The sequence below is a fragment of the Geospiza fortis genome, unplaced genomic scaffold (assembly GCF_000277835.1).
Source record: "Geospiza fortis unplaced genomic scaffold, GeoFor_1.0 scaffold143, whole genome shotgun sequence".
Classification (NCBI taxonomy): domain Eukaryota; kingdom Metazoa; phylum Chordata; class Aves; order Passeriformes; family Thraupidae; genus Geospiza; species Geospiza fortis.
This window is the reverse complement of record NW_005054590.1, coordinates 404219-429994: the sequence shown is the minus strand read 5'-3', so window position 1 is coordinate 429994 and position 25776 is coordinate 404219. Positions and strand designations below refer to the sequence as shown.

The 25776-nt window shown below is 45.1% G+C and overlaps 1 protein-coding gene across 1 annotated transcript in view; it reads left to right on the top strand.

The window, feature by feature from the left end:
* The window catches only part of ALPK2 (alpha kinase 2), a gene marked incomplete at its 5' end in the record, with an annotated part of 21021 nt that extends 256 nt beyond the window's left edge, over positions 1-20765 (top strand). The window contains 11 exon segments of the mRNA XM_031064438.1: positions 1-1254; positions 4751-7586; positions 9552-9699; positions 10384-10511; positions 10614-10649; positions 11611-11885; positions 12006-12094; positions 12344-12561; positions 13405-13453; positions 17052-18726; positions 20541-20765. Coding sequence (XP_030920298.1) covers positions 1-1254; positions 4751-7586; positions 9552-9699; positions 10384-10511; positions 10614-10649; positions 11611-11885; positions 12006-12094; positions 12344-12561; positions 13405-13453; positions 17052-17286 — 5268 coding nt within the window.
* Positions 20766-25776: the final 5011 nt, after the last annotated feature.

Sequence of the window (25776 nt, the reverse complement as noted above, 5' to 3'; positions counted from 1 at the left end):
AGAGCGGAGGAATACTGCAGCAGAAAGCTGCCTTCCCACCCCACAGACGTAACCACTTGTCACACAGGCAACTGTTGCCTTAACACACAAGACTCTGGATCTCCTCAGTCTCTGGCCGATGTCCAGGCATGTAAAAGGACTGGGCTGGGCAGACCTCTAAGCAGGAATTCCCTGCTGGGTGAGCAGGCAGACACTTCCCTAGGTAATCTCACTGATTTTGGAAAATATGACTCTGGAAATTCTGCTGCTGTTCTGGAGATTTATGCAGAGAAAGCAACAAGCGTAAGTGATGACTTTTCTGATGATGACCTGGAGTACTTTGAATGTTCAGATGTGCTTACAGTGCATGAAGATGAAATCTGGAGAAAGAAATTAGAATTTTTATTGGAAAGTGATGAAGATGATCTAAAACTGAGTAAGGATTGTGATGGGTGCGCTTACTTCCTCAGTGAAATGCCTTGTGTGTTCCAAGTGTCAGATAACACTACGCCTATGGATACCCCCATTGGCTTCTGTGAGCATCAGTCAAAAATCAAAGGAGTAAACGTAAGGAGAGACCCCTCTATGTACAGCCAGTCAGCTCTGCAGACAGAGATGACTCTCACTGTTGGACAGCACCGAGATAAAAGTGCCATTTTGAAAGACAAAGAGAAGAATCAAGTGCCTGTTGCTGCTGCAGCCACTGAAAATGAACATCCCAGAAGTGAAGAAGAGACTAATGGAAGTGACCATCTGGCTGCAGGTTCCTCAAGGGACGGACCAAAACCCACGGACACTGTCCCTGCCCAGGTAGATTCCTCTGCCCATGGCACAGGTGCTGCTTGCACTGATCAGGCTTTGGGGACAAGGACAGAAACCAGCCCCGATGGGGACGTGCTGGGGGAAAGCTCACTGCTGCTGGAGGAGGGGAGAAGGAATGTGCCAGAGGGAAATGCAGGGCACGCTGTCTGTACCTTGACAGAAAGTCTGAGGAGAAACCTTTTCAAGCTGTTAAACCCTATAGAACTGTGCAGATATGTAAGTACCATAGGACAGTCCTTCCAGGCTGCAGCAGCAGGTAGGGAATCCAGAGCTCTGTCTCCCAGTCAGGAAGGTGTCTGTTCAGCACAGATTCCCGAGGAAGCAGAGAGTGTGCAAATGCAGGCTGGTCTGTGTCCAACAGAAGAGGCAGATAAAGACAGTCACTGGGAAAGGAAAAGGACTTGGGGGCCGTCTGAGCAAAACCAGGTGCCAGATGAGAACATCTTGTTTGGGGTAAGTGACATCTTTATCATTTAACACAAAGAGCTGCTCTGCTGAACTCAATGTGATTTATTCCTGCTTGCCACAAAATAATGTAAAATCAAAATTACTTTGAAAGATACTATTCATGTACTTCTGAATGACAGCTACGTCTGGGAGGGAAATCTGGGTTTAGAAAAGGCCCAAGTAAAGCCCAAGCTGTTCTAATTATAGAGTGAGCCTGATAATGGTGAGAGGCACTAATGGGCCTCTGGACAGCTGGATAGAGAAATCTGATATGGAGGGTATTGCACAGGTCTTAGTAAAGTAATGCTTCTTTCAACCCAGAAAGTTTCTCAAATACCTGTTGATATTTGAGCAGAGATTGCTTTGATTTACTTTCTTTTCAATCTATATGCAACAAACAAAACCATCCTCCACTAATGGTGCTGGAAACCTAAACCAAATCAGCAGGGCTTTGCTCTGGTTTTGTAACAACGAAGGGAATTCAATGCAGATAGTTCATGTTACAGAGGTGAATGGAGCTGTGTGATTTTTAAAAATAAAACAATGAAAGAGTTGGATATTACAGTTGAAACATACAAACCAATTAAAAGTTCAAACCCCTGTGGTACTCTCCGTGTACTTGCATATTTTATGCTGTTGGTAGAAAATGAGCTGGAGAAATCACTACAGTTGTAGAGACTGGTATGATGCTCTACCAGTTTTCCTAAGTAGGAAAATTGAATCATCATTTTTATTTCACACTGTAAGGACTCAAGATATATAAATACTATTAAATCATGAATAATCTTATTGTCACCAGTTTTTCTAGCTTGAAGCTGTGTAACTAATTGCACAGAAAAAAAACCTCATTTGTCACAAAAAAAGTTTTTTCCAGTTGCATATGCTTTTCTTCATCTGATCATTTGGGAAAAATATCTCCCAGTTCTGGGTGTAGTGTCACAGTAGAGTGACTTTAATCTCACCACTGGGGTGTCTTCAGCAGTCAGAAATCACTGAATTCTTCTTCCTGAAAAGTCCTCATAGGTTTCTCTGTTTTTATGGTACATAAAATTCCAGTCCCATCTGAGGAGCACATGATGCCCTTATGATGGGGAATACCCCTCACGGGAATGAACCTCCTCAGAGCTTCCTGACAGGGTCTATGGCCGTGGTTTGCCAGAGGCTGTGTTTGCTTTTTTTTCCCAAGTCCAGTGCAATAATTTAAGTCCCAGAAGCCTCTTAGCCAAGAGCAGCTGTCAGGTGCCTGGCATAAATTTCAGAGCAGCCCCTTAAAGTCTTGTTGTGTCTAGTCAGTATATGTGCATTTCCATGGCCAAAACTTTTCACTGGATAAAAAATGAGTATCGGTGTACACAAAAGGATGAGAGCTGGGCACACACCAAACCCTATTTTTAAACATGTGTGTATGACAGTGAAATTCAGGTGTTGGTTCAAAATTATGTGGTCTTGGAAATGAGCCAAGCAAAAGCATCCCGCCTGAATACTGCTCCCTTTTTTGGAGCACTAGAAAAACGTGGACAGCTTCTCACAGCACCCATATAGTAAGCCAGGAACTCCTCAGAAATCTGCCTGTGTAATCTAAGAGGGGTAAGAGCGAATCTATTGCTGCACACGGGTTTCTGTAGAAGTACCCTGGGGCGTTTGCTGGAGCCCAGAGCGAGACTGCTCTGCGGGAGCAAGGGGCGGGGCTCGCGGCAAACCCCACAGCTGACTGCTTTGGAAGGGTGTGATATTTTCCCTGTCCATGTGGGAATCAGGTCTGCTGAGGGGTACAGAGCAGCCACGGGATCACAGCACTAATGACCCAAGGATTTACACTTCCCCTTGGCGCCAAGAGTTCCAACTGGAACAACCTTTGCAGTGTGTCTTGTGCAGCACCTGCTGTGCTGAGTGACTCTCCTTCCATTAGATAGTTAAAGTGGGAGGCTCCGCACTCCTTTCACGACCTCATGGGCCTAGCCTCAGGTGAAATTCTTTATTTATCTGCTGCTTCAGAGCGGCTTCATTAATAATAGGTCCAAGACACCAAAGGTGCCAGCTGTGTGATGTTACATAGTGTACAGAGAGCCAGGAGGCTTTTCTGGGTGTCATTGGGAATCTGGTTCTGTTAGCAGTCAGTCAGCACCCTGTTCCTGTCAGTGTTCAGTGTTCAGCCAGAGCCTGCTCCTGTCAGAGTTCAGTGGTCAGCACCCTTGGGTCCCTGTCAGTGGCCAGTGGTCAGCACCCTTGGGCCAATGTTCAGCACTCTTGGCACAAGGTGCTGCTGTCACTCCTGGGTTACAGAGCCATTATTCTGTTTTTTTCCATATCAGAACAGCCTGTTCACATAAAGTCTGAGAGATCCTTGGTTTGACCTTACCAAGGCAAATTTCTGTCACTTTTAGATAATTTTGAATTTTGTTATCCAAAGAGGAGAGAAGCAGAGCTGACACAGAAGTTCCAGGTAATTGGGCATCTGGCTGAGATTAGAGCTCGGCGTTGCAAGGGAATGGTCTGGCCTGAGCCGTGCCAGAGCAGCTGTAGCTCTGTGTCAGAGCAAGCAGGGGAGTCCTGAGTGGAGTAACTGCAGCTCATGACACCAGCCCTGCTCGTTCAGTAGGATCTACCCTAGGAATGACAGTTAACATCCCATTTTGTTGCCCATGTCTTAAGTTGGCTCCAGTCTTTCCTGGCAGACACACCAAGAAAAAATCCCTTAGAAAATCTGTACCGCTCTGGAGCATGGACTCCTGAGAGCTGTGCATGGTCAGCCTGTTGCCCTGTGTTGTTGGCAGATAACTCACTTTCCAGCCTTTAAAATGTTATAGTCCTTAATCTTTTCCTGCCTTTTGAGCAGGAATAGCAGGAGGCTGGCAGGATGTGCCTGTCAGTCTGCAGGGTAAAGCACAGCTCAGGTCTTTTGTTTCACTTGTCTAAAGCAGTTGAAATAACTACAGATATTGAGGTGTTTCAGCTACTCCAGGGCAGGTGTGCCATTTGAAAGAGAGTGTCGTTTTAGGAAAGGGGAATTTGAGTGGCATTGCATGAAACAGGGAAGTGGTAAGATCCACTAAGGCGGAATGCTGGAGAACAATATAAAGTAAAAGCAGTCCCAAGTGTAGTGGATTTGAGGGAGCTGAGACCCAGAGACAGTGGGTCTGTATTCTAGTCTGTATTCTAGGGATTGTTTGTTACACTCCATTTGTACAAACAGAGGGATATAAATATAACATGGGGACTTTGCTTGCAAAGGAACATTACCTTGCAAAACTATTTCTGCTTAAAAAACAGTGAGAAACTGTGAGGTAAAGTTGATTAGCTTCATTACAAATCCTTCTCTAAGGAGCAACACTTTCAGACTCAGACCCAGGAGGTTGATTTCAATCCATTATGCTGATAGTTACAAGTCAGAAACTTGACTATTGACAAATATTTAAAAAAAAGTTAAAATGCAAGTCTTCAGGCCTGTGTCAAGCTGTAGTTCTAATTTTTAATTACATTGCTCTATTTTCCTTCTTTGAAGAGTCAAAGTGCTAATCTTATAAGTGTTACCCAGAATTGTGAGAAGCTCTGTGTGGAGCCCAGCGCAGGAAAGGAAGGCATCCTCAGCACTTGTGAGAGTGCAGGAACCAGCCAGCTCTCTGCTGAAAACATGCTGCAAGTGAAGAGTGCAGATTTACAGACCTCTTCTCTTCACTGTGCTCCTTTTGAAAAGAGAGAAGGTTGTCACCAACAGGTCTTCTCCAGGCAAGAAATTATTAGGAATGGCAAAAAGTCAAAGAATAACATTTCCCCTTCTCCTCTATGGGATATGGACTCTCTTCCGGATAAACAGGAACGCTTGTGTGCTGTTCTCTCTTCTGCAAAGCTGTGTGATGAGCCAGAGGAGGGAGAGCAGAGGTCTGGGCTTGGCATACATGAGAGCAGTAACCCAGATATTCTCTGCAGCCCATCAGCCAATGAGGCTGTGTCTGAAGCTAATCCCAAGTCAGTCCTGGAATCTGGAGAACCTGAGTGCAAAGGAGATGCTGATATATCTGCAGTGCATGACAAGCTGTGGAAACTTCTTCATGAAGATGACTCAGACTATCAAATCCCATTGGAAAACAGAGGCATCCCAAGTTTGGGTATGAGGCTGACAGATACCAAAGTCACAGAACTGAACTTTGTGCTGGAGACCTGTTCCAATCATCCTTTGTCAATGGATTTGATAGAAGGGCAGGGGCCCATCACAGAACCAGCTCATAACCCCAGAGCTGAGAAAGCTGACTGCAGTGTTTCTGATATCCTCCTGCAGAGAGCTGCAGCATGTGAGAGTGCATCCATAGGAAACATTTGTCTTGCACAAGTGGTAGGAACAGATGGTGCCTGCCTAAATTCTGGCACTGGGAACGAGAGGGAAAAACCATCCATTTGTGTTTCAGCAAGCAGTGTCCTCCTAAGTACCCAGGAGTGCTTGGAGCCAAAGCCAATGTCCACAGGCAGGAATGGATCCACTGTGGCTTGGGAAGGGAAGCCTGCTGTTAATAATGCTGCCCAAACATGTGAAGCAGATTCTCCTCAAGGGTTACAAAATACTCAGAGTGGTAATTTAGCATGTCCCAAAGCTGACATATCAGATATGTCACATGGGACAGTTGGACAGTTACTTCACACTGAATGCAACACAGCCATGACAAATGAGTCTATACCTGGAGAAGGCTGTCATTTTACAGACTGCTATCCAGTGAGAGGAGAACTGGCTTATTTCCCTGAAGAGGAAGACATTTTCCCCAGTGAAAACACCAGCCAGTTTACACATGCAGAACACTCTTCTGTTAACACCATACATAAAAGTTGTGTAGTGAATTTGCAAGAAAAAGGAAATCATTCAGGCTTGAGTGCACCAAATTTCACTAATTCTGACAGCTGCCATTTTTCAAAAAATAATGGCTGTCAGGATTTTCAAATTGTTTCTAATGCACAGAAATACAGTAATGTAATGAAATCGCCTAGTTTAATTCAGATTCACGAAACTGTAACACATAAGAATCTACCCCAAAATACAGACCAACTGACAGAAATAGCAGAACAAGAACGGGCAGTCTCTCCCCCTTCTGGGGAGCCATTTTTAAGAGATTTTTATCTAGAAGTGCCCAGCTGTGAACCATGCAAACCAGGAGGAGAACAGAGAGAGATTTGCATACCTGAGGAACACAGGGCTGAAGTTTCCTGTGACTCAGGAGTTAGTCCACTTTCAGAGAGTCAGACTGCAGCTTCCCCTTGTAATACCGCAGAACAGCATTCATTTTCTGTAGACAGCACCTTCAAGTCTGATGGAGGGTTAAAAATAGAGTCTTCAAAAAATCCCACCTATGCAGCTGGAAGTGTAACATCAGCCAGTGCCCCGCTGCCCAGGGAGGCTCAAAGTGAGCACCACAGCACAGCAAGTGGGGAGGATGGAGGTGCCCAGGACTGGTTACATTCCCAACAGCTGCTTGGAAACAAAACCCTGCCCTTCCCCACATCTGTAAGCCACTCAGAGGGCCTTCCCAGTGGATCTGCAGTGGCGTGTCCTGCCACAAGAAATGAGGGAAAAACTGGATCCATACAAACTGGAGTCAAAGTAAACGGAAATTTAATTACATTGGAAATTTCCTGCAAGTCATTGAAGGGTCTGTTCCAGAGGGTCCCTGGAGAAACCAAAGGAGAAGCAGCCTTGTGTGAAAATGAGCATGAGATTCCAAGAGCTATTGAATATAACCCAGATGAAGCTGAAGCAAAGGCTTCTTTGCACACTTTGACTGGCTCCCAGGCTCCAAAGCAGATGATGAATATTAACACAGAGCAGTCTTGTCCTGACTTGATCCCTTCCAGCAAGATAGCTGAGGTTGAGAATTCAATTAAGTCCACTGAGTATGATAAAATGGAGGAAGTCAGGACAGAAGAGAGTGTGGTAAGTGGTTTAGTTAATTTGCCACCAGTTGATTCAGAGAACAACCAGCGTTTGCAAGAACAACCACCCCGCAGAAGAACTCCATCATTCTCTTTGGCGTGGACCACGCTTGATCCATTCCCAGTCAACACAGAAAGTCAAAGAAATCAGGAAGGGTCAAAATCTTGCCAGATACCAGTGGCTGCTGCAGAGCCTGAGCCCATCAAATGTAAAGAGGACACAACAAAGAGCGGGCATGTAGCTGCTGGAGCTAAGAAGAAATTACCGCCAGCAACTCTGTCCAAAAAACCCAGGCTGGAGGAGAGGGGAAGTGTCAGCAAGGATACCAGCTGCGTTAAAAAGTCTGGCAAGAGCGAGGGAGGCGTGATTCATAAAGAGGATAGAAAAGAGCAAAGGAAACTCATTTTGAAAAAGGATAGCAAAGGTAAGAGAAAATGGATTTTCTTTTCTGTCCTTTCCCATCATTCTGGCTATAGTACAAAATTAAGATTATTGAAAGGCACTGCAAGCCTCTTTCAGACTGACTCGGTCAGCTAAAGGTGTCCTGCCCTCATGGAGCTTTATTTCCAGATTTGTGCACTTAGTAATGAGTGCTATGCCCATGCCACAGAGATGAACCCTTTTCCCAGCTGGCACGTATATTCAATTCATAAGCTTTGTAACCTATTTAAAATAATCACTGCCTCATTGGCCTCTTGGAGTAGCCTTGCATGGAGGAGCAGCATCATGGTACCACATAACTACACACCACGTAGCAGCTGCAAGCCCACTACTTGTTCTGTTCTCACAGGGCTGTGCTCCCAGTTATGCTCCTGCATTGCAGCTCCCAGCTGCAATTCCCCCCTCTTGGTTACCAAAGGATTTATTACTAGCAAAGTGTTATTGTTAGTAGTAGGGTACCACTGATAAACAATGTTTTGAGGTCCTGTGTGCTGACTTCTGACTGGTTCTGCATTGCTTTGCCCTGCTGCAAAAATGACATGGATGAAATGAGCTATATTAAACTGATAAGAGGAAACATATAATGGAAAGGAGATCCAGGTTGCTGCCAGAGTTTCTAGAAGGTTGCTAACACTGTAGCAGGATTATGACTGCTGGGTGGATGAGGGATTTGTTGTTTCTATGGGTAGTTTGCAAGGACCAAGGTCTTATTTTTACCTTCTGACATGACATTTCATGTTCACATCATAAAATGATTTAATAGTTCAGAGCAAGACTGAACAGTGACTAAAGGTAAGCTACACATTTGTGGAGCTTTTCACACACTCTAATTACTGTGCGGTCTCATGAGACTTCTACTTTTTCTAATCACATTTAAAAAAACCCCAGTCTTGTCTCTGTTCAAAGATGCATCCTTTTCCAGGGAACCAGATGTGTGGGAGGAGAGACACATTCCTTCAAAGCAGAGCAAGCAAACTGCAGTGACTGTGCAATGCCTGACCTGTTTCCATTGCTTGAGGCTACACTTGCAAAATGTTTTAAACATTCAGGCTGCATCAGATAACAGTGAATTTTATTCACCTGTTTCTGCTCTGCCTCAGTCTCGACTGAAGTATGTCTGTGCTGTAGAGCACAGTTGTGGCCCTTTCCCTGGCATTGTGGGAAGGCTGGTTTGGTTGCTGTGGAATATACTCAGTGTTCTTTTGCATTATTTCAGCTGCATGAGAGAAGGCTGGCCAGGCCAGGAACCTGGAGACATAAGTTCTATTTCTAGAGCTGTCAGGTCCTGTCTGTGTCACTTTAGCCCTGATACAGCGAGGTTCACATGCCCCAGGACTCAGGGACTGCTAGTCCAGGGGGGAGACCTGGACTGGATGGGGCCTGGAACTGGGAATGGGGAAAACCATGGCAGTGTGCCTGACCCTTTAAGTTGGGTGTTACTGGAGTAACACCAGTACACAGTAATCTGCAGGAATGGGATCCCCGAGGGGCACATGCCATGCTACCTCGTTCAGAGTGCAACAGCTCAGAATTAACACAGTTGGAAACAAAACATCTTGCATTTTACGTCTCTTGCATCGAGCAGGGATGTGTCACTTGAGGTGGGGCTGTGTTGTGATCCCAAAGCATTTCTCTAAGGATATGTCGATTCCCTTTCTTTCCAAGTCCCCTCCAGCCCTCTGCCCGCACCATGCCCATGTGCAAAGACACTGGAGTGTTCTGTGAGGCAGTGAAAAGTCCTAGCAGAGGTCCAGGCTGGCAGGACCTTTTGGGACTTTTCCCCAGAGTGTGATCAGCTAAAAAATTCTACTAGTTATTATTATTGAGACACAAGAAGTCATAATTACTTACTGGCGATTTCAGCATTTGTGTTCTTAACGTGAAATGTTAAAATGCCAAAACAATGTAATTGTCTTCAAATCCTAAACTGTGGTTCTTCTGTTTCAAGCCCCCAGGCTGCTGAAGAAGATCCAAGCAGAGTTATTCCCCGACTGCTCTGGAAGTATTAAGCTGTGCTGTCAGTTTGGTGACATTCATGGCGACTCCACCATTACATGGACTAAAGATTCCCAGGTACTGGCTCAGCTGCAGAGAAGGTAAGGGAATGTTTCTGAAGGATTGGGGGTTTCGGGGTAACTTTGCTATTCATAGGAGGCAGATCTTCTCACAGTGCATTGATATTGCTCACAGTTTGTGTTACATCACCTCTCAGCTTGTTCATAGCCAGTGTCATCCAGATTTCAAAAAAATATCAAAGAGGTTTGAACTTCATTTAACCTAGAGAAGGGTGGAAATAAAAGCTTCTTAAGGGCATTAACAGCACCTACCGTTTTCATTTTAACGAAATCAGTTATTTTCCTTGTAATTCTGATATTTTCCTTGTAATTCTGTATTCTGATCTAAAAAACTGTTTAGAATGTTCCAAAAATACAAAATTAACATTATCCAGAAAAAAAAAAGAAAGAAAGAAAATACATTTCCATCAAAATGCTCACTTCTAAGAAAATGAAAAATTTTGTAGGAAGGATTCTTCTTAGATGTTCTTTTAAGTGGAGAGAAAAAGTTGCATGAATTGGTTAAACTTTCTATTCTGATTCTTCTTGTTTTAACTCTTCTGATTTTGATTGTTGTATTGTAATATTAATTGTAGTATTAATACATGTCATTATCTGCTAAATAATTGTGCTGTGTCTTAACAAATAGTGCAGAGAGATCAAATGTATCAGTTTTTCCAGTGAAAACAGGTAAAATATGTGATAGGACAAAATGCTCTGTTGCAGTGCCCAGGATGACTCTCCCGTCTCTCTGGAAATAGCTGAAGCCAGTTACCAAGACCAGGGGATGTATTATTGCTGCTTGAATAACATGTATGGAAAGGTGACTGCTGAGTTTCATCTGACTGCTGCAGGTAAGCCCCAGTTTAGAGTTTTGATTAATAATAACGACAATGACAGTTTCCATTCAGTTTTTTACTACAAAATTATTGGTTTTTTTTTTTGTTTCCTCCTAGTATTGGAACGTCTTTCAAGTTTTCAGAGTTATGAAGGTAAATATAAAGTGAAGTAGCATTGCATGGCATCGTACAGAGACACACACATCCACACTGGCAGCTCTTTGGCACAAACACATGGTTCTTGCAGGTCACCTGCTGTGTAACTGTATCCAGGAGCAAGGCAGGCATGGAGCTTTGGAATGCTTTCCCTGTGTGTTAACTGGTGTTCAGTGACACCGGGCATGTGGCCTGTGCTGCAGCTAAAGATAGTGCCTTGCCAGTGGGGTTGTCATTCCTGAACAGCCTGCAGAGATCCAGGCCTTCAGTTGGCATGGTGACTTTTCTTTCTTTTCCTTGAAGAATTAAAATTAAGCATTTATTTCCTTATGCAGAATAAAGACAGGACTTTTCATGCAGCAGCACTGTATAACTTTTAATCAAAGAATTTTAGGTGGAATTAAGGAGTGTTCTAATTCTGGCCTTATCTGTGCAGTGTTTCCTCTGTGCTTTGAAGAGAGGCACTAGTGTACAGAGGCTAAACCAGAGGTTTAGCAGGGGACAGCTGGAAGGAATTCCTTTTTGTGTAGTTCTGTTCTCCTATTTATCTTCTTTACTGATGGTCCTTGAAATGTTATTATTAGAGACACTCGAAGTGCAGTTAGGATGTTTTAGTTTCTCCCAGTGCTTAACTTTTTTCCCCCTTATGAATTTCGTTTGCATTTGGATTCCAATGATCATTTAAAGGTGTGAAATCCAGAGTCTTCCTTGATTTCATCTGTAATAGACTTGTTCACTACACTCTGGCTTCTCTCCGTATGACCCTGAGCTGCCACTTTCTCCATGCTGGCTTTAGATACAGGCAAGCAGCTGCATTTCAGGAGCTGCTTGGGGTCCCAGCCCTCAGGAGCACAATTTCTGCTTCCACTGAGCATTTTTTCCTCCTCTCTGGAGAGATGCATCTGCTGTCCCATGCTCACCCCTCCACGTGCCTGCAGAGATTCCTGTTCTGTTTTAGGTGTGGAAGAAATCGAATTCATGCAGCTGATGTTCAGAGAAGACCCCCTGAGCTCCAGCTACTTTGGTGGGACACTGCACGGAGCAATAATGACAGAGGGGCTGCACTTCGGCGAGGGGATGCACCGCAGAGCCTTCCGCAGCCGCGTGCTGCAGGGGCTGGCGCCCGCCTTCGCCCCCGGCCACCCTTGCGTGCTGAAGGTGCACAGCGCCCTCACCTACGGCACCAAGAGCAGGGACGAGCTGCTGCAGAAGAACTACAGCCTGGCACTGCAGGTGAGCTGCCCCTGGCCTCTGTCATCCGGACTTGTGGGCCAAAGCTGCCCTCAGATTCAAACAGATGATCTGTTGAATGTTTTGAGCAATATTCCCATAGGCATGTCTGTTGTACTACAGGAATGCTATGTCCAAAATACTGCAAGAGAGTATGCAAAGTTATATGCAGCTGAAGCTGAACCCTTGGAAGGCTTTGGAGAAGTACCAGAGTGAGTATAAATATATATTTTATATACATATATGCTTATGTATACCATCCTGTGCCATGGCAGCCCACTGATTGCTAGGACTAAAGAGGAAAGAGGAAACCTGGGACCAGTGTTACAGCTCTTCCAGCTTGGTTTAGAGTTGGTAGCTGTTCATTCACTCTCTGAGATCACTGGCCACTTTTGTCTGTTTCTTACCCTTTCACTGAAAGAATTCTCAGGATTTTATTAGTTTCTATCCCTTGATTTCAGAATCATTCAGATTTTTCTTATTCATCGCCCTGCTAATAACATCCCCTATGCCACAGTGGAGGAGGAGCTGGTTGGGGAGTTTGTGAAATACTCTGTCAAGGATGGCAAGGAAGTGAATTTCCTGAGAAGAGACTCAGAGGCTGGCCAGAAGTGTTGCACCTTTCAGCACTGGGTATATGAGAAGACCAATGGGAACTTGCTTGTCACTGACCTGCAAGGTGAGTTGTCTGAGTAGGGGCAATTTTTATTAGCTTATGTTTTTGTAAGAGCGCAGTTCGGAAAAGGAAACTAAATCTTACACTCTTAATGGAGGAGTTGTTCTTTTGCATGTACCTTAGTGAATCTGGACTCTCAGCATGAGCCAAATCTACCTTTTTCACTCACCACCCAGAGATTAATGAAATAGCTGCTGAGTGAAAGACTTCAGGTGTTAATGACACCCTAGTCCTTCCCCTTTCTTTGCTTGTCTTTGAATACTCACCAGCAATCACTCAGCAGTGGAATGCTCCACATTTGGGTCCTGGTTAGTTTTGAAGAAATATATTCCTTCAAAAAGAATAGTGAAGAAACACCCTCATGTTTGCTAAGTGCTACCTCAGCTTCCATGGGTGTGACTCCTCTTCGGTCCTGCAATATATTTGGAACAGGGGAAGAGAGACCCTTCTTGAAGAAAAACAGAAAAAGCTGGAATCTTAGGAAACATCCTATATTCTTTAACATGTGAAGGCAGAAAAAATAGCAAAAACGCATCTAAACAAGATCCCTGAAGTAATTTAAAGGAAGGAGAAAGAACAAAATCCTAGCACAGGAAACAAGCTGTGCTGTTGATCACCCTGACAGCTGTAAAACAGTGGCATGAGCCTGACTTCTAGAAACTGCTGGTGACACAGAGAGCATCCTCTTCTTAACTGGGGTGCTTTAAAATGCTTTGAAAAAAATGTGACAAGTAATTAAAGTGAAAAATGTGACTCAATAAATAATATTTAATGCCTCCATATGTGAATATTGTCCTAGAAATTCCAGCGTAAGCTAAGCTCTGTGTTTTCCTTGCTGCCTTGCAGGTGTAGGGATGAAGTTAACGGATGTTGGCATAGCAACCCTGGCCAAAGGGTGAGTGAACGTGATTTCTCAGCAGCATGGTTGTGCTTTACTCCTCTGTCTCTTCACAGTTAAATGTGGATGGGGGAGGGTGCCCTGGAAATTCATTCTTGCTTTAACTTTAGAAGAAAGCAGTCCTTATCTAAGTGTTTTAACTTCTTCATGTTCATATGTATGGAAAACCCGCCTGTAAAGGAAACACTTTTATTTTGTTATGAAAGAATGGGGCTACCCTGTAGATTGAGCTTTGTTTTTCCTGCATGCCTCCCTTGAAACGGGCTTGTCCAAGGGGCATTTCACAAGTGACACGAAGGGTTCTGGTGACAGCAGGTAAGGCTCCTGGTGGTCCATCAGCTGGAGGAAGGTAGGGCTGAACACACAGGGCCAGCACTGGCTGCAGTCCAGGGTAAAAGCCACCCCAGAATCACTCCTGCAGCCAGCAAAAGTGCCAGAACTTTAGGATATGTATTTGTGACACAAGCTTTTATAAAGACTCTTCTCAGTGGGATGCTGTGTTTTGGCCACTTCCCTGATAAACAAGGACAATTGTGAAGGGATTTGATGGTATCTCTCCCCTTTCTCTCTCAAAAACACCAGTTCTGAGCCTTAACAAAAGATTGCTCAGGGCACTGCTAGAGCCTGTTTTCTAGTGGTGTTGCAAAGGCTTCAGCTCTTTTGGGGAAACTTAAGTGTATGTGTAAAGATGTAGACCTGTAATATTCTAACTTTAGTCCACTTCTCTTAAGTTAATTAAGGCTTCTAGTTATAACACAGGCCAGCAGAGCTGTGGATAGGAGTAGGCAGTGGCTGCTGGACAGGGAAAGGGGATGGGGGTAAGTGCTTTAATTTCATATTCCCCTTTGAGATCTGGCAGGAGAAAGAAGATGTGATCATGTATTCAGCCTTTGTTCTAAAGACCTTGTCTGTATACCTGGGATACAAGAAGAAACCTCACAGTATCATCTAAATTATTAGAGCGTTATTAATATTATATTATATAATAACGTATTATTAAAAATGTGACTCTAGAATATTCTGGGAGAATCTTGAACATTTGCAGGCTGGCATCCATTCAGTTAGGCTGATTTAGTGATTTACTCTTGCAGCTGTAGATCCAAAGTAAAAGCAGTTAAAATGAACGTACATCATCCTGTTACAAACCAAAAGAGTAATAAATGTTTTATTTAGGCAACACCGTTCTCAGGAATCAGAAGATTTATAAAAATGCTTCAGTGAATGTTGTCCAGCTCACTGTGGGAAATTATTCCTATAAAAACACACATTGTGCTGGGGAGGAGGAAGTGAGCACACAATGCAAGTTGTAGTAAGGATCACCTCAGGCATATAGAAAGGAAAACAATTTCCCCAAATGAACAACCTCCTGAAAATGTTGAGTATCATTTTGTTTGTTATTTAGCTAATGGTATTCCTGCAAGATGACAGATTTTTCCTGGTCCTGTATTTTGTTTGCATGCTCTTTTCCTGGAAAGAAGATCTCTGTATTAATGTCTGCAATTGGATTTTGAATTCTGTGAACATGGGTGGGGAAAATCAACTCAGTGCCCAGAACTCCCGTGTGTTGCTGCTTTGGGTGTGTTCAGCCGAACTGCGGAGAGCTAACCTGGTCCCATGAAGGGGGAACACAGGGTTCTACTGAGCCAGAAATGCAGAGTGGGACTGCTGTGGCTTGCACTGTGCTGGCAGAGGGGACACAGAACATATCTCTTCTGTACTCCAAAACAGAGTCCACGATGTGTGGAGGAAGGAATTTTGATCTTTTGTCCTCGCTCTGTGTGTTTTGCCAGGGAACTAGAAAGCAGAGGAGCCCAAAGCAGTGGTGTGGTGAATGTGCTGCAGGAGCTGCGCTGCAGTTCTGTCAGGAGAGGGCGAAGTGGATCTAGGAACGCCAGGGAAGCATTTTTAATGTGGTCACAGTGCCACTCCTGAGTTTAAAATCAGCTGCTCTGTAGCTTCTCTGGCGAATGGAAACAAAAATACCACAGCCCAGTGCCTGGCTGTGTGCACACAGTGTGCATGAGGGCCCAGGGATTTACCCAGGAATGGTGCACACAAAGGAGGGAATCAGGAGCACGGTAACCCACGGTTATGGTCATTAACTGGAGCGCTGGTTGCCAAGTCTGGATCTGAAACTCTGCCTGGTTCCAGGGCACTGACAAGTTTAGCTTTACTCCACATGGTAACAAGAGGCATTGGGGAGTTTAAGGGGGAAAATCCAACATTTCCCATTCAGATTTAAGGAAGATTTGGTTTGGTTTGGTGCTGGATAGAAGAAATTCCCTTGCTGAGGGCAGGTGTGCTTGCCTGTGGAATTCCTGTTCTGTGGGTGTGTCTGGTGCATCCACCAACACAACACATATCTCTGAGCTCTTGAGAGCAGCTCAGTAAAGTCTGAAGTCTCCAAGGCAGCAAGAGAACCACTGATGACCCTGCTGGACTCCAGGATACAGTCTTGGGGTAACAATGACATGGCTCTTCGACCTGCTTTGGTTAAACAAACACAGAGCTTACTTAGAGAAGAGGGGAAAATCCCTTCAAGGTTCACCTGCTATTCAGAGCCAGCTGAGTGGGGTCTCCAGAGCAGGGTCTGTCTGTCAGCAGGAGCCTGACCTTCTCAGAGCAGCAGTATTCTCTTTAGCACTGTGTAGTCTGCCTGAGGAAGGATGCTCTCTGGATGCTGGGAATGAGCATCCTCTGTTCATTTAAGAACCAAATCTTGTTTGGCTGGCTTTGGGTAGTCACAACTCACAGCTCACCTCTGAGGACACTGGATGTCCAGCAAGCCAAGAGAACAGGGTAAAACAGGCACTGATTAAGGTTAAAAAAGGAGAGGAGCCCCCTGGCCTTTCTTTTTCCTTCTCCATCCTGAGAATTTAACCAAAAAGGCTCCTTTGAAGAGCAGGTGCACCTTTTAAAATAAGCTGATGCAGCTTACAAAGCAGGCCCTGGGAGGAGTGTCAGCATCCAGAGCAGGGTGAGGAGAAAAGGGATACATGTGCCCTGTAGTTCTCATGGTGGGAGGTACAGTAGGGGCTGGATGAAAGTGCCTTCCTCAGGAACATTCCTTCATCTTCCCTGAGGGGCTTGGCTCCTTGAGATCCTGTAGGCAGCCAGGGGAGGGGAGCAGCACAGCATGGAAATTATGTACATGTTTAGATGGAAATAGCTTCTAGTTCTGAAACTCCTTGTGCAGCAACCTTGTTTCTTCATGGTGGCCAACAGAACAGCTCATAGAGAATGATGTAGCATGGATTTGCTGTGTATGTGTTACTGAGAAAGGCAGCCAGCAGACAATTTTATTCCCAACTTAATGCCATGAAAGACAGTGCCAGGACCCAGCCCACTGAGCTTTGCCTCTAATGCTTTTCCCTCTTCTGTCACCATTTGTTATCTGGTTCCTCTCACCTCCCAATGACCCAGTCTGAGTTTCTATGGCAGTCGATGCTTCTCAAGCCAGCATGGGCAGAAGAGATTTGCTTATTGTTTTCAAGTTGCTTATGAGTCAGCAGTCATACTCTGCCTCCCTGTGCTGAAAATGAATCTTGAATTCCCATTTGGTTTGTTGTTTTTTGTTTTCCCTTTGTTACTACAGATACAAGGGGTTTAAAGGCAACTGCTCCTTTTCCTTCATTGAGCAGTTCAGAGCCCTTCACCAGTGCAATGAGTACTGTGAGATGCTGGGGCTGAAATCTCTCCGAACCACTCATCAAAAACAGAGGAAAGCAACACCCACTAAAAGCAAAAATCTGCCAAACTCATCAACAGTAAAGAAAACGGTGCCCAAGAAGGCAAGAGAACCTAGAGACTTCATTTCTTCAGAGCACTGAGTCTCACTATCCCACCTTGTGAAACTACTCTTGAGGACATGGAGCAGTGACACACACCAGTGACCTGAGGGGATAACTTCAGTCTTTTGCCTTTTGACATTGTTTTGGAATCATCCTGATGCTGATGCCAGCAGCCAAGGAAGAAGCTGATCCTCTGCTCTTGGTGCCTGAGATTCAACATTGGGACAAGATTTTGGAAACAAACTAAGCCATCTCCTGGATTTCCTTACAGGCTTCTGTAGACTGGTATTGGAGAACATCTCTGTGTCTACATCCATGGCCCTGTGGTTCAGCTGCTATGGAAACATCAATATATTTAAGATGCCAAGTACAGGGTTTGCACAGTATTGCATATGCATATGCATGCTGGGTTAATTAGAACTAGAAGTCAGGAAAGATGAAGTTTGGAACACACTGATGAATATTAAAGTTACCACTTCCATTGCAAATCAGAGCATGACAAATCTCGGGACTGTTCAGTGGGATTTAAGCTTCTCAGTGCACTGCTGGTACCTGGCTTTTGGAAGTCCCTACAGATGATGCCTATTCTTTACAATAGTGTTCAGAAGAATTTCTGTGAGGACATTGTGACTGTTTCCAAAACAGGAAGTTTAGAACATAAGGCAAGGGGCTTGAGCGTGGTGGGACGGGAACAAAGCTAAAAGCGTTGGATAAATGGTGTTTCAAGTTAGAGGTAATAGATTTTTATCAGAATTTTGGGAAGTGTTCTGTTTGAAAAATGCCATGAGCATCTCAGCCAATTGATATTACAAATGTATGTTGTAGTTTGGTCCCAAAGTCAGAGATGGAGTTTCACTCTATTGGCTAATTGCCTTCAGTTTTATTGTCCTGGTCAGTTCAATGAAAATCACAAGCTGACCTCTCAGAGGTAAACACAGCCCTATTAATGCCAAGGAAATCCACATCCCTAATGATGACAGTATAGTGATGATTCCTTAAGATGTCTGGTGTGCTTTACAGTGGGGATCTGGAAGTGCTTGTGTGAGAGTATTGATTTCTCCCATGTTCTGGTGCTTTTGCCTCTAAAAGAAGGAGAAGAGTCATCCTCCTGTACATGTACCACAGTTATTTATTCCTCAGCACAGTGGGAAGATGGACTGCCAGAAGTCCCAAACCTTCCTGATCCGATGTCTTGTCTGCCAGAACTATTTAGTGTGATAATGGCGTTTGATAGACTGGACACAAACACCATTGTCACACTCCACAGCTCCGGGAGCAGGTCCTTACCTGGGGAAGAAGTGTTGGAGGCATGCTGCAGTGCGTGAAAGTCTAAGCCCGACTAACCCACAGAAAAGGCACCTCAGCAGCCTAGGTGTGACAGCCACGTGGCCTGCTCAGCCCTGGCTACCGGCAGGAGGCAGGCGCTGCACACTTCAGCAGAGGGGGTTTCAAAGACCTGCAAAACAGACACAAGACCAGGTTTGTGCATATTTATATGTGGCACATCAGGGTCCTCACAAGTGGGCGGGACACGGGATCCTGAATTGGTTTGAGGTGAATATTGTGTCTCTGCTAGCTGTGAGAATGTAAAAGCTATGTGGCTTTGAATGCCCTTACAGACAAGGGAGATGGACAGCACCTGAGCAAGTAATCTGTACTATTCTAGAGGCAAATTCCTGAGGAGAGGGATGAGTCATTTCTGCAAGGGCCTGGGTCTTCCTCTAAGTGGTGGAGTCAGCCCAGAATGTGCCTATGCTGCAGCTGGTGAGAGTGAGAAATGAATGCCAAAGGGATGGAGGTGCTGTACCTGGCTTTCTAATTCACCTCAGTGTTGGCGTCTTCCCTTACCTTTCCTCAAACACATTTTACTCAGCTTTCTCTCTGCAACAGAGGGGAAGGATCATGCCAATTCATACTAATGAAGCTCCCTGAGGAAAAGGCTGGCAATCTTGTGCAGAGCAGGAAAGCCCAGAAATCCAGGGAGAAGGACTTGACTTCACTGCAGAACATGTAAGGAGAAAGCAAGGCAGCTGATGCCACTGCAAATAGGCAATTTTTAGTCCCTCAGCTACGTGGAAGCTTCCAGCAAATCAACAGGAATACTTCCAAGACAAAATAGCATGCAAGAAAGAGAAATGGCCACTAGTTTTTAGTACTGCAAGGGGGAAAAAACCCCAAAATAATAGGAAAGTTACAGAGAGAAAACAAAGCATAAACATCAGAGAAAAATCCCCCTTTTGCTTCTCTTCTGCTGGACATTTGTGTAAAGAACATCATTGGGATGTTCCAATGCAGAGGGCATTGTGAAGAACAAATGTGTTTTCAAGAGGGTTTTTTGAAATGGGTCACAGAACCTGTCCTTCCCACATGGCCAGACCTGGAAGCATTCCTGGTCCCCCAGAAAGTCTGTCAGCTTCCCCACCACCCCGTTTCTTAAAAACAATAAACAGGGTGGCTTACACTACCCTAACAAAAGCCTAATCTCTTTCCAGGTGCAGGCAGAGATCACTAGGTTCAAGACATTAAATCCTGTTAAATTACACAGTTGAGCCCTGGGTATGCGTGGATATTTTAGTATGCCGAAGTGCTTAGTGTCGGAAATCCACCTGCACGATGTTATTTTTGTTAATCTCTTTTAGCATTTCCTTTTCCTCACATGAATTTTGCTCAGGAAGACACTTACCATCGGAGACAACAGCCAAAGGATCCTCTGGTTTGTTGTTAGGGCTTGGCAGAACTGGGATTCTCTCGCTGGACGTTTTGCTGACTGTCTGTACTCGAATCTTTGGAGTCGTGGTTTCTTTTCTGAGTTCCCAGCAGTGGGCAGCTGCTGCAAGCCTCTGCTTCCAGTGGACACCTTTCCCTCTCCCTTTATGGGATCCTGAGGTTTTAAAGTAAACAATTCATTCTTGTTCTGATAAGTCATATTAAAATATTGATCTGGGGGAGGGAGATGACCCTCGCTGCACTGAGGCGGAGTCACCTTTAGTCAGACTAAAGAATGGAAAAAAGCTCAGAGACTTCAATTTTCTCTGTTCCTTCAGAGAGCACATGTCGGGAGGGAAAAATGCAAAAGATAAGGGGGTTTCAGCTCTTTGTTTTGCTGAACCCTGAGATGAAGAGTGTTTACTCTGGCTGCATATTAATTGCTTACTTCTGCCAGTGAGACTGATTTCGTCAGTTTCTCAGTGCTCATCTCTGTTCACTGCTGAGGCTTCCCAGTCTTTTTTCTTTCTTAAATTTTGATGTACTGTCTGTTTTGCTTGGTAATTTTTAGGTTTTACTTTTTCCAGCACACATGGGAGGTAGAGGGAAAAGCCTGGCTTCAGCTGGGCCTGTCTGAACAGCACTGGCGAACCCAAGAATGGTACACACCTTCCAGGACCTCATCCAACAAAGAGACCATTGCATAAACCTCCAGTTTAGGGCCTGATGAATTTAACTTTTTAGGCTAAAATAGGATTTGAACCTGAGATTTTCTCTGAACATAAAATAAAATCACATTTTGGGTATGAGAACATTTGCTAGTTAACTAACAGTTGTTTCATCACTTACTTCCATTACCATACTTCTGTTCCGTTAGAACATTTTGGAAAAGTCTGAAGTAATAGTTTGGGAGTTTAGGAAGCAAAGTTTTCAATATAAATACTTCACAAAAGTGAGGAACCAGGTAATTTTACTGATTTTGGCTGGATATGTCCATCCAGCAGCAGAAAACCACCATGAAATCAAATTTGGAAAACATTCTGTGTCTTGCCCTCTCCTCCTTACACCCTCTTTGTTACCAGCTGATGACACATCTTTTTTGCTTAACTTTGTCTTGGACTGCAAATCTGTCATGGCAAGAATAATCTACAGTTTCCTAAAATGCTGATTTCTAATGCCAGTCCTGTTATGTAAATAGTTATTCCTTGTTTGGAACTGGTACATGCACACAGTGTAAAGGTGACAAAAATACTACTTCTACTAGTTCAGAGTCTGCCCTAGTAGTAGAACATGTTTTGGGGAAAGCAGGTATCTAAAAATGACCTGTAAAATTATATCAGCATCCTGTGTGCAAACTCCTTATGCTACTCGGAACTGCTCTGAAAGTACTGATGTGCATCAGAAGATATATGACAATATGCTTAATCAGAAAAAAAGGGGACAATATTAGGTCAAGAAGACCTCATATTAAAAAGAAAACAACCAACCCAAAACCAGAATGCCACATGTTGTCCAAAACTAGCAGAAAAAACCCTAAAATGTGCTACTTTTAATCACAGCAGAAACACCACTTACTTGGTGTCTGTGGGTTGTGTTTCTGGGGAAAAGAAAATCCAGTTTCCCTCAAAATGGGGCTCTGCAACTGTAGGTGAAGCACTGGTCACTCCACAGGGAGCCTGGGGAAAGTCTGGAACTGCATTGCAACATCCAGCACTGCTGCAGACTGGTTGGGGTCCAGTTCTCTGAAATGAAATGCCAAAGTATTGGGAAATTCCTGGAAAAAGAAAAGGAACTGGTTTGTTTAAATGTTACTAAAGGTGACACAGGGGCAGATAATGCAACATACATTGCACACAGACCTGAGGGCCAGATTCTTCCCTTGGAAATATGTACCTATGACCCCAGGCAAAATCATCTAATTTTGAAGTGCAATCTAACTGTGAGGCTGGCACTGCTCAGAGCAGAGGACTGAGTCCTGTGATCTCCAAAAGTCCCTTGCAGCCTAAATGATTCTGTGCTTCCATTTTATATGCAGAGTTCCTGGTGAGTAAGGTGTCACTAGACAAAGGACACGATTTGATCCCTACACAAGATCTTTCCTCTCATTTATCTTATATACAATATGAAAGATATGTTGAAGGAAATGCAAATCACAGGGATGGTGTCTTTTCTGTGCAGAAACAGTGGAAGAACAGCTTCAAAACTGCAGGAATAACTGCAGGGGCAAAAACCCAAGCTGTATCTTTGTGGATTTACTCCAGCACATAATACTCTTCAAGAGATCTGGGGCTGGCTATTATCATCTTTGGAAAAATCCTGCCACTGTCGCACCAGCCGTGGGCATGGCTCCCTTGGCTTAAGGGAGTCAGACAAATCTGGGTCAAAGATTTAGGCCAGAATCTTTTATGGAGAAAAATTACACATATCCAACAGTGGAACTGAATTTATCCCTTTGCTTTCTTAATGTCAGTGACTGTGCTGACTCATACTCACTTTTGGATGTGGCCGTATAATTTTTGAGAGGACATTGCTACAGGAATTCTTGGGCTCAGAGTAGGCAAAGGTGGTGTTTATCAGCTTATCCCAGAGTAGTGCAGCATTCAAAGGGCATATTTACCACTATCTCATGGACAGAGGTAAGGGCTACAAGTGCTGGGACAGCTCAGATCCCAGAGGAGAAAAGCTGTGATCCTTGTCAGTCAGTGGCCACTGGTTAACGATTACCTGCGCTGGTCACTCCGATGGCTGGGTAGAGAAAGATTAACTCAGAGCAGCAGAAAGTTGAGCAAAGGTCTTTAACCTGGAAGCCATGATCTCTTCTGATTTCTGCTGGGCATCAGTAAACAAAATTGATTAGAGTTTCCCAATCATCAAACTCATTACATCAGTTCTGGATCACCCTGGCATTTCCTGTAACCATTCACCCTCTGACAGAGAGGGGTTGGGAATTATCTTCAGATTAGGAGAGTAAGGTCTGCCTGACAATGTACCCTCCGTGACATTGCTTCTTCCCCAGCAAAATAGTTGTGGGCAGAATTAAAGCAATTTTGCTGTAAACAAAAGGCTAACACAAAACCCTTGTATTTACCAGTCCCTCAGGGTGGCTCCCCTTCTCCCAGGAGATCTGCTGGCTCTGCAGACAGGTGCGCTGGGCACACCAGTGTACAAAGGATGCCCTAGGGGGGGTTTGAGGGAGCACTTCCAGCTCTGTTAGTCCCCTGTCCCCTGAGCCACACACGAAGATAAGCAGCTTTATTAATTTTTTGTCTCTGCAAGTAAAAATTCTGTTTCAATCCACTTCTGAGAACTTGAGGAGACTTTGGTGACCTGAACTCTGCCAGTCCCTCGCGCAGTCTGTGCCCGGGGCTGAGGGTGGCTCTGCTGAGGGGCCCTGTGCCCTGCCCCTGTCCCTCCACAAGCCCAGCCCCAGCAGACAGGCCTGGGGCAGGTCTGAGGCAGAGTTTGGGGCAGCGTGGGTGCCCTTGGCTTGCTGCAGCCAGCTGTAATTGACTGCTGCTTGTTTGAATTGCAGCGCTGCAGTACAGCCAGGAGCAGGGTGACTCCCATGGCTCAGGAGATGCCTGTCACACAGGTGCAAGTTTTGCTCTTTTGAGAAAAGCAAAAAAATCAGTTTGGCCCCTTGAAAAATTGCGAAGACAAAGTTTTTACAGTGGTTTTATAACTCCATGCAATGTTCTGCCTGGGTCCAGTGGTGACTGGAGGAGCTCCCTACTGGAGGAGCTAGTCTGGCCGCCAGGAGGGCTTAAAGTCAGGGGCCCAGAAGTAGCCAAGGGGCCTCAGCTTGGCACTTGGACTGGACTTGGCTTTCCTTTTCTGTACTCATCTGCTCCTAATTCCCCAGTTACACAGAAAAACAGTGCAGCCGTGATGGTGAAAGAAGAGCTAAAGTGGGGAGGAAAGTGAGGCAGCAGCTTTTGTGAAAGAGTTGAAGTGCTCTCTTTCCACAAAGACAAATATTTGTAGCATTGGTAACTGGAGAATGCTCCAGAAAGGATTTGCTCCCAGTGGGCAGAGGCCGGTTGCCAGTGGCAGCCCGAGCCCCTGTTACCTGGCCAGGGATAACTGGAAGTTCCCATGTCAAAGCTAGAGAATCCCAGAATGCTTTGGGATGGACATTAAAGATCATCTCCTTCCACCTTCATGGGCAGGGATGTCTTCCACTCTCCCAGGTTGCTCCAAGCTCTGTCCAACATGGCCTGAGACACTCCCAGGGATGGGGCAGCCACAGCTTCTCTGGGCACCCAGAGGCCTCATCACCCTCACAGCTGAGAATTTCTTCCCAATATCCCATCTAATCTTGCCCTCTGGAAGTGTGAAGCCATTCCTTGTGTCCTGTGAGTCCAGGACCTTGTCCCAATTCCCTCCTCATCCCTCCTGTGCGCCCCTTAGGTGCTGCAAGGTTGCTGTGTTGGAGGGAACCTGCACACAGAAACAGCAGGGGGGTGAAATACAGATCTTGAGCTCAAAATAAAGTGAGCATTGGCAATTCCCAAGCTAGCACCGGGAATTGCAATATTGTGTATCAAAGGAATGGAAAGAAGAATCATTAATGTCTAGTACAGGCTGCAGAAGCAGGCGTGGGAATTTACACAGGTGTTCAGGTGTGCTGGAAGTCAGTTAGTCCTGACTAGGAACAGGTGTGCTTCAGGGGCCTTGTAACGGTGCTTTAGTCTAAGGTGGTTGTCAGCGTGGTGAGGCTGCCAAATTGGAGAAGCTTATCTATTGCATTGAATATTAAATTTACTAGATAACAACAGCTCTGGAGCTCCTGAGACTGCTCTTCTAGACTGACTTGCCTGGAGAGACTTAAAACTGACAAGTAAGTGGACTTCTATTTTTTGTGGTTGGAATGGGGTGACTGAGGTTCCTGTACTCGGCAATTAAAATAGCTGGTGGTGTGCCTTGGCATGTATTAGATTTGGTGAGCTTTATGGAATGATTATCTGTGGGAAATGTGCTGGATCAGAAAGAAGTTACCAGAAAACTTTTTGCCTGCCTGCCTGCCAGCATCTTCATGCTCTCTGAGGATAGCTTAGAAAGAGAAAAACTGAAATAAAACAGGGTGTGGTTAGTGAATCAGAGGTGGCCTTGTGTTTCAGCCTCTGGATAATCAAGGGTGATGGTGTCTCGATCCTGGACACTTCTGCATGTTTCCTGAAGCCTTTTCCTCAAAAACCTGATTTCAAGACCTCAGAGAAAAAGAAGCTGCTATGTTTTCCCAGTCTGTCCCTGTGGGTAATCCAAAGCAACAGGTTTGAGGGGCAGGCTGTGGCTGCGCAGGTGCAGCTGGTCTGTAATTACTTAGGTTGGTGCAGGTACTGACCATCAGACAGCGTCAGGTGTTCAAAGATAGCTTTGAGTGAAAAGAAGGACTAAAGTGGGGAGGAAAGTTAGGCAGCAGCTTTTGTGAGAGAACAATTCCCTGTGTTCCAGGGCGTTTTCCAGACCAGCTCTTGGAAATCAGTGGGTTTGTACTGTGCTCACTGAGCACCGTGGCACAGAGCTCCCAAAGGTATTTAGCTGAAGTGTAATCCCAAATACTGTGTGATGGACTAGGTTGAGGTATTCATGTGCCCGCATTTCAGAACCCCCATGTGATGTTTGTACCCGGCATCTGCTTCAGTGTGTGAGAAACAGGAGCACTGTGGGCGCTGGAGCCCCAGCCACTGGGGCAGGCGGTCACTTTCTGCCTCTTTGGGAGCCCTGGAGCTCAGTGACATGGGCATGGCCGAGGGGCGGCTGCAGAGTGCCGGCTGTCCCCCGGCACCCGCTCGGGGCGTGCTGTGGAGCTGCGGGAGGGCT